This window comes from Crinia signifera, chromosome 6, assembly GCF_055691185.1.
Source record: "Crinia signifera chromosome 6, ASM5569118v1, whole genome shotgun sequence".
Classification (NCBI taxonomy): domain Eukaryota; kingdom Metazoa; phylum Chordata; class Amphibia; order Anura; family Myobatrachidae; genus Crinia; species Crinia signifera.
This window is the reverse complement of record NC_139222.1, coordinates 126,126,341-126,135,714: the sequence shown is the minus strand read 5'-3', so window position 1 is coordinate 126,135,714 and position 9,374 is coordinate 126,126,341. Positions and strand designations below refer to the sequence as shown.

The following is a 9,374-nucleotide window of genomic DNA, read 5'->3' as shown; positions in this document are numbered from 1 at the left end:
TGTGTGAGTTATTTTGTTTGTTTACACTACAATTAAGATTTCAGTTTCAACACACCCCACCCAAATGTAATTCTCTCTGCACATGTTACATCTACCCCACTTGCAGTGCACATGGTTTTGCCCATTTTCCGAACAAATTTGTACTGCCATCAGATCTGAATAAGGGCCTATGGGCCTTATTCTGGTTGGAGCGGCCGGGCCGTACGCGCACGTCCCGGGGTTTTTAATGATCTGCGCATGCGTACATTCGCTAATGCGCAGGCGCGAACACTTCACAACGCTCACGGACGGGTCTCTACGTGCGAAAAAACCTGTACGCGAGTGTACGGGCATTGGGGGCGGCATAGGGGCGTGATGAGGGGAGCGGCCGAAATAATGAGGGAAAATGGGCGTAAATATGGGCGTACACCAAAAATGAGCGGTGCTACTACCGCACGATCGACTAAAGCACCGTTCATTTCGGACACAAAACAGGCGGCCGCCAACCGCCATCTCAAACCACCCCTACAGATACCGCATGCCAGCGTGCGCCTGGGTTAGCTAATTTACGCGGATTACTACCAAACACATACACCTGAATGTAATAACCAATGCTGCAGTCTATTAAGTCCAAACCATGATTTCACTACCTGCAAGCCACACACAGCACTCAAACACATTGGAAGCTTATCTTTCTATACTTCTCTACATTTAAAGGTTTGTTTAATTTAAGGTAAGAATCTTTGTAAGACCTGCTTATATATGCAAAGGTAGGTATTTGTTAAACAGTTATACACATTCACTACGTGCTTTCATAGACTTTACACAGTAGCACACTCAATCGACACAAGTCGACATGTGTCAACGTGTTCACTCTAATACAAACATAGGTTTTGTATTTAGGATACAATAACATAAACCACATGTAACACCTACAAAGGATGTTTCAGCAATGTTTTAAGCCCATGGCCACTATTTTGCACATTAATTAATTCAATCAATTAATTAATTTTCATAATTATAGTTGAAAGGGAAGATATGCTGGTCCATATATGTGAAGGGTATGTCAGCGTACACGGACGTACGCTCACTCTCACGAGCGGTGCCATAAGCTGACTTTTCTATTGAAAACAATAGGGACCCGTCCGTGCAAGCTGGCGTACGCTCAGATAGCCGCAAGAAGTCGGTGGGAAGACGGCCGAGAGACGTCCGTAAACGGTGGTGTACGCTCAATTGTACGCCAGTTGTCGGAGTGTAAGGGCTGGCCCATTCCGTGTACGTTGGCGTACGCACATTTGTACGCCACTCCTTTTCGACGTTGTTTCTGGCCGTACGTATGCGGCTGAGTTGTGGGTGGACTTAACCCCAACGGCCGCGTGCGGATAGCGTACGTTATTAGCGAACGTACGCACGTTTGGCCGCTCCGATCAGAATAAGGCCCTATGTGTGGATCTGAGCACTTAAACCAGGGGTGGCCAAACCGGTCCTCGAGATCTACCAACGGTCCACGTTTTCCAGGTTACCTAGCTGGTGCACAGCTGTAGTCATTACGAACTGTCACATTTGAAAACATGATGCATTCATTCCTACTATAGATCCACAGGTTGCCTGAAAAACATGAACAGTTGGTAGATCTTGAGGACAGGTTTGGCCACCCCTGACTTAAACATTGCAATGGACCAGGGAGTGGCTGCCAGGATGAAGAGACAGGAGCCTTACCATGAAGTGGGAGATTGTGAGCCTAGAAAATGCAGTACTGGTTCTATTATGTTTGTGTATTTATTTATTTATCTTATTTAAATGTTTAAAACAGCCTATACTATAGACCATCTGTACTGTTAAATATTAATATGGTATTCCATACTGTATTCAGTGTATAAAAAGACCAATTTTCAGGGCTGTTACTGCTCCCCCAGACTCCGTTACCAAAAGCCACATACAGACGGCGAGATATTGGCTAATGGCCAATTTTGACTAATGCTGCCCATACACTTATGCGATCAGATGCGATGTCCCATCGCATCTGATCGCATCAAGTGGTGCCCAGTGCAGCACCCGATGACGCATGCCAGACATCGGGTGCTGGAAGTGGCTGTGTGGAGCGCTGGCGCTGAGCGGGGTACGTACCTGGCTGGGGACCAGAGCGGTGGAGCTGTCAGGTGGTGGGACTCAGCAGGGATGTGAAACACTGGACGGCCCTTTAATTGGCCAAGGCCTCACATTCAGGCAGCCACTGATTGGCTGAGACAGCTCTCTCTCAGCGGCCTCAGCCAATCAGAGGACCATTCAGAGTTTCAAAGTCATATGCTGCCACTGCTGAGTCCCGCTGCCTGACAGCTCCGGTCCCCAACCAAGTATGTACCCCGCTCCTGCCAGCACTCCTGTCCCGCTCCTCCACCGGTGCCAGCTCCTCCGCCGCCACCACAGCCAGCTCCGGTCCCCCGCTGCCAGCTCCGGTCCCTGCTCCAGTCCCCACGCTGATTGCATTTGAGCAATCGCATGTGGTTAAAAACCGCATGCGATTGCTTATGCAATTCGATAAATATTATGTGCAGCACATAATATCTATCAATGCAACATTCGACGGTGTGCCTGCGCATCGCGTCGAATGTCCCCTTCAAAATGCATGTAATAATCCGATTTATCGGCCATATGTGGCCGAAATCGAATGATTGCATGCAATATCTCACATATGTATGGGCAGTATAAGCAATTTTGAGAGAGATTTTGGCTAGATGCACTGGAGATTGTGACTAAGCGATTTTTTCTAAGTAATGATAGTCTATGATCTAGTCAGAATTGCCTTGCCTGCATAGTCAATCTATGCTAGACAATTTTGACTAAGCAGGAGAAAAATAGGGAGATTTTGGCTAAACTTCTAGGAGATTTTGACTATCTAGTCAAAATCTCCTGCCAAAATCTCACGTGTGTACACACCTTTACTCCAATGTGCTGCAGAGTGGAAGATTTTGAATTACATATTTAAACCCTTCTCTAAAAATCCTGCATTTGCCACTGGTGCAGGTGGAGGGGGGAGAGGAGGATAGCATACCTCCCAGCATGACACTCTCCAAGAGTGACACCATGCTCTGCTCCTGGACTTTCTTGTTAATGTATGATTACCATCACCTGTGGGGAGCTAGGTAATGGATAAGAAAGGTGTTTCACCACAGGTGCTGGTAATCATACATTGGGAGGAAAGTGCAGGAGCAGAACAATGTGTCCCTCCTGGAGAGGCCGGGTCATGTTGGGAGGTATGGTGTAGGAGGAGGGAGTGGACTACTTTGTCTGTCTTCTCTCTCTACCTGCTGCCTCATGTCCTGACCATACCTGCCATGCTCACTTCTTGCGATAAGGCTCCAGCGCTGGACTTCCAGGTCTAAGACTCGGGAGTCCGTCTGGGATAACGGGGTTTTTATCGCATTTCTGGGTTAGAGCATCCCGCCCTTACACTGAAAAACCAGGTTGATTTTGCCATGTAAATGATTATTGCCTTAAAAAAAAGGGAAAATTCTCCCAAAATCTCTCACTGGGCGGGATGTACTAAAGGGAAACCTTGAAACCCCCGGTTTACCGCATTTTCCTAGTTACCATCACCCGTCTGCCCCGTTTTCGCTTGGCAGGGTATCGTCACCCAAAGGGTGGCGATACCCTATAGAAGCCTATGGGCTTCTATCGCCGCCCGACGTCCGCGCGCCCCCCCCCCCCCTCCCGTCCTCCTGATCTCCTCCTCCCCCAGCAGGTGTCACAGCCGGCAGGACATCCGGCTTCAGGGAAGAGGAGGAGACGCAGGGGGACGCTGGCAGCCGCTGGGAGGTGACATCACAGGTATCGCGGGGGTCTCCGTCACCGCAAGCCGATGCTAGCCGCATATGTTAGTACATATGCGGCAGCATCGCGGCGGCTGCCATGCGAAGGGCGGTGATGTATATTAATACATCCCGCCAACTATCTCTATCTATTTCACTATCACTTGGGCAGATGTATGAATCTGGGGAAGCGTGCAAACGTTATAGGCAGATGTATGATACCCCCAATGCCGATAAGGAGAGCCGTTATGCCCAGCGTGAATGGCTCTCCTTATCAGCTCCCCCACCACCCCGCACATGCGCACTCGCAGCCCCCCCCGGCCGGCTTTCTGGGCATGTGCGAGATCTCGCTAAAGCCGCAAGATCTCCAGCGCAGCCCAAGCCAGAAGCAGGGCTAGCGTTGTCCCCACAGTGGGGGATAGGACAACGTTAGCCCTGAGCTGGCGAAGCGGCCGGGGAAAAGTAATGCCTTGAAGGCTGTTAATACTTCGCCCCGGCCGTTAATCATTGGGGGTGGATTGCAGGGGACAGCCCCGCCGAGCGTAACTCTGCGGGCTGTCACTAGTGCACGTTAGGTGCGCTAGGGATACATTAGGATAAACATAATCCCCCCAGTTAACCAGTGTTAAGTGCATTTCTGCACTTAACGCTCATTCATACATCTGCCCCACTATCTCTAAATCTATTTTAGCCATGTTGTAATAGTCATGACACGACTGATTGCACTGCTGCATGACTTTTTCACTTCTTAATTGCTGAACATGTCTGTAAGTCTGAACAGGTGCCTTATTCACATTGTAAAGAAAAACAAATCAGTCGGATGTCTGCTCTGGTTGTCAAACAAAGTAGGTACACTTTAATTACACTGGTTGTGGTACAGTACAAACCAAACATTGAGCATTAACCCTGAAAAGAAACTAGGACTAACAGAAGATGACAGCATTGGTTACACATAGATCTACACATGGAATCCACTCCCACTCCCTGCAGTTTATATGATGTTACTTCCTCAAATTGCCCAGCCCAAGGCAGCAAGTAAACTGAAAGTGAAAGTTACAGCCTGCAAGATATACGCAACACATCTACATGGTAATGTATTTACAGATTTATGTACATATATCAAATGTAAAGTCTATTTCCAACAAATATCTCTAGAAAGGTATGTTGTACACATACTTGTCTACATATGAGAAAGCATTGCAGGGAGATTGTTGGGTCTAGAAACGTGAACATGTACTGCAAGATCTGAGAGTACTGTCATATGACATATCCAAACGGATGATCCCCAAAGCAGTTAGAAAGATCTATTGTACTTGTTAAAGAACATACACTAATATGTGTCAGGGGCAGGGCTGGTGAATTGTGTTTTACATGTAGTTCCATATAAGTGGCCATGAGAAACCTTATTTAAAATGTAGCCATAGGGATCAATGGGGCAGATGTATTATGTATGAAGAGATAAAGTAGAAGCTGATAATGCACCAGCCAATCAGCATACCTCCCAACATGACCCTCTCCAGGAGGGACACATTGCTCTGCTCCTGCACTTCTAGTGTATGATTGCCATCACCTGTGTTGAAGCACCTTTCTTATCAATTAACCTGTTCAACACAAATGAGGGTAATCATACATTAAGAGGAAAGTCCAGAAGCAGAGCATTGTGTCCCTCCTGGAGGGGGTCATGTTGGGAGGTATGCAATCAGCTATGTTTGAAAAATGACAGTTGGGATTTGATTGGCTAGTGCCAATCATGGTCAGGCTGTGCCAATCATGGTCGGGCTGTGCTCATTTCTGCATAATAGTGCTAATAGTGGGATCACGGAGGGCGGAGAAGGGTGGCGATGCAGCCCAATTCATACTTGCCTACCTGACCCTCTCCATGCGGGAGAAAATGCTCTGCTCCTGGACTTCCCTGGTAATGTATGATTGCCATCACCTGTGGTGAAACACCTTTACCTAGCTCCCCACAGGTGATGGCAATCATACATTACCAGGGAAGTCCAGGAGCAGAGCATTTTCTCCCCATGGTAGGCAAGTATGATTCAAAGCCTGTGCGTAGGAACACACGCTGCGAGGGGGGGTGCAGGCATAATACATCTGCCCCATTGTGCCTTATAAACAATACAAGGAAATGGTACTGATGATTCCAATGAAATGTATTTATCTTGGATTTATTTCTTGTTTTCCACCTCAAAATGTAACAATGTGTGTTAAGGTGCGTACACACGGGGCAGTATGATCGCTGGCAATATATTGCTCAGTGTCCCGTTTTCATCTGTGACCAGAGATGGTCGCAGATAAAAATGTCACACTGCCGGGAGAAGAGGCAGGGGAAGTGGAAGGCGACCATTCAGGGGCTGAAAACGGCATACCTCCCAACATGACCCTCTCCAGGAGGGACAAATTGCTCTGGTCCTGCACTTCCCCTCTTAATGTGCGATTACCATCCCCTGTGTTGCAGCACCTTTCTTATCAATTAACCTGTTCAACACAGGTGATGGTAATCATACATTAAGAGGAAAGTCCAGGAGCAGAGCAATCTGTCCCTCCTGGAGAGGGTCATGTTGGGAGGTATGAAAACGGGAGCGCGCACCCGGCGATTTATCGCTGGTGCCCACTCCAATCACTGGCAATATGGTCGCCCAGCGACCATATTTCCAGCGATATTTGCAATAATCGCCCCCGTGTGTACGCACCATTAGGTGAAATCAGGGAGATTGCTAGACTCTACAGCAGGCATTCCCAACCACGGTCCTCAAGGCACACCAACAGTGCAGGTTTTCTAGATATCCAGGCTTGAGCACAGGTGACTTAATTAGTATCTTAGGGGTTCTGATTAAACCATCTGTGCTGAAGCCTGGATATCACTGCACTGTTGGTGTGCCTTGAGGACAGTGGTTGGGAATGCCTGCTCTACAGGGAGACAGGGAGATTGATGCTATTTCAGAGAGTCTCCATCAGAATGCAGGAGGGTAGTCCTCTATGGTAAAACTGATTATAAGATGTCTTATTGTACAAGCATCTTTAGAAATGTATTTTCTACATACATTTATTTATGGTGTGTTTTCTGTAGGGCACTACTGTAAATTAATCTGGTACATTATCATGCATGCACTAGCAGTATTTACTACATATATTTATCAAGTGGCCCAGATAATGCACCTTAATGTATCTTAATGGTTAGGCAAACCAATGTGGTGGCTGGCCATACCCCTCTGGAGACCTGGCTACACACCAGAACATGGTCCTTTACCCCCTCTTGCTTGCGCCACTGGTGCTGATCTGATTTGTTTTAATATTAGCTTTACACAGCAGTGTAATATGTACTTTTATAACTATGATAGCTCTCTATTAATGCATTCCAGAGTTCCAGTAATAATATCATTAATGAAATGGAGATAGGAATATGAAACTTCTTTAGAAACTTTATATCAATAAATGTTCCTCTATGTGACCGGACACATGCCTGTTACCCTAGATACCCAATTGTATGTGATTGTAAGTCCTTCAGGCAAATTAAGGGACCCCCCCTTCCCCCCAATATTCTTCCTTTTCCTATGTTTCCCCGCCTCTGCCACATGGTAATAACAAAGCCCTTCTGCCCCTCTGTGCAGCTGTCTATACAAGCTGTCTCTCTGAGCCCTGTTCTGCATCTTGCTGTATCTGCCCTTTCTTTATTTCATACCGTCCCACCAACATTAACCTTCACCACTTATACCTCCTCCAACACTACTCGCAATAGTGATCACAATATGGTTTCACTGGAAATCAACTTCAGTAAATTACATCAAAAAGGATCTGCAAAAATACTAAACTTCAGAAAAGCGAACTTTGAATTATTCAGGGAAGCCCTAACAGGAATTGGGTGGGAAACGGTTATGGAGGGAAAAAATGCAGAGGAAATGTGGGATACTCTAAAAAAGGTGCTTGATTCACTAACTATTGAATACATTCCTAAAGTAACTAAAGGTAAATTCAACAAAAAAAAGCCACCATGGTTGGACAAAGAAGTAAGGTCAGCTATCAACAATAAAACCAGAGCCTTTAAATTCTATAAAAATAACTTGAATGAGGAGGCGTTCGCAAAATACAAAGGGGGACATTTACCAAAATGGATTCGTAGAAAAAAGGTGTATTCGTAGGGAGAAATACACCTTTTTTTTACGAATTTGTATTTTCGGGATTTACAATCCCAAAAATACAACAAATCGTAGTCCTAAAGATGGAACATTCGTATTTGTATTTACAAATACGAATGTCTACACCATCGATAGAATACGACAGAAATCACCATTCAAAGAATGGTGGTTTCTGATTTACTAAGCAGCCGTACTGACAATACGGCTGCTTAGTGGTGTGAAACACCCACGCAAATACGACAGGAAAATAGAACACCATTTTCCTGTTCTATTTGCTTTAAGCCTGCACGGATCAGTCAGATCCGTGCAGGCTTCAGTGTAAAAAAATAGAAAAAAAAAATAAATTAAAAAAAAAAACAGCGTGGGTCCCCCCCACAGCCGAAACCAGCACCAGGCTGACAGAGCCTGGAGCCGGTAATTAAAAATCAGGGAACCCGACAAATAGGGGTTCCCTGATTTTTAACAACCAGCCCCAGGCTCCTGCTCCGGGGCTGGTTCCCAAAATACGGGGGACAAAATGACTAGGGGTCCCCCGTATTTCAAGAACCAGCCCCAGGCAAAACCAGCCAGCGGGTAATGCCACAGCCGGGGGGAGACTTTTTATGCAAGTCCCCCCGGCCAAAGCATTAACCCTACCGACCAGTCAGCCTGGCCAGGGGCCCTGGGGGAGTGGGGACCCCCCCAATAAAGGGGTCCCCCCCCTCCAGGACTTACCTGACCAGGCTGAAGCCTGGTGCTGTCCTCGATGCCCCTGGGCGGTGGGCATCGAGCTGATGGTTTTGTGTAAAAAATAGAATAAAAACCATTGTCTTTTACTGGTGAACTATGAGTCCCAGCAAGCCTCCCCCGCAAGCTGGGACTTGGAGAACCACAAGTCCCAGCCTGCGGGGCATTAAAGGGCCCGCTGGGTCTTGTAGTTCCACAGTAAAAGAAAGAGTTAAATAAAACACACTGACACACGTGAAAAATAAAAGTTTAATACACACATTACACATACATACTGATACTTACCTTTCTTGATCCCGTAGGTAGCCCTGGTCCTGATGTCCTGGGTCGTCCATGTCGGCTGTCTGCGTCGTCCTCCAGGTCCATGTCGACGGTCCGCGTCGTCCTCCAGGTCCATGGCGGTGTCCGGGTCCGAAGAAATCCATGTTGGAGCTGTGGAAGGAAATCCTACTCACCTGTTCCTGCGCTGAAGAAGTCTTCTCTTGATCCGACGTAGTCCAGGTAATCTTCCTGCTGTCGCCGGTCCCCGCTGTCTGCGCTGTCTCTGCATCGCGCTGAGGAGAGATGCTGAGATGTTTCATATTCGGCGCCTCTCCTCAGACTGAATTCTATTGGCCGCCTAGCAGGCCAATCAGGAGCCGACTTTCTCGGCTCCTGATTGGCCTGCTAGGCGGCCAATAGAATTCAGTCTGAGGAGAGGCGCCGAATATGAAACTTCTCA

At 47.1% G+C, this 9,374-nt stretch overlaps 1 protein-coding gene across 4 annotated transcripts in view; it reads left to right on the top strand.

Moving 5' to 3' along the window:
- The first annotated feature begins 4,809 nt into the window (after positions 1-4,809).
- Positions 4,810-9,374, top strand: part of CALCOCO2 (calcium binding and coiled-coil domain 2) — an 88,259-nt gene continuing 83,694 nt past the window's right edge. For all 4 annotated transcript variants that reach the window (XM_083147053.1, XM_083147052.1, XM_083147051.1 and 1 more), the window contains exon 1: positions 4,810-4,877. In XM_083147053.1, the coding sequence (XP_083003179.1) occupies positions 4,875-4,877 (3 nt within the window). In that variant the 5' untranslated portion in view covers positions 4,810-4,874. The remainder of the gene's footprint in view (positions 4,878-9,374) is intronic.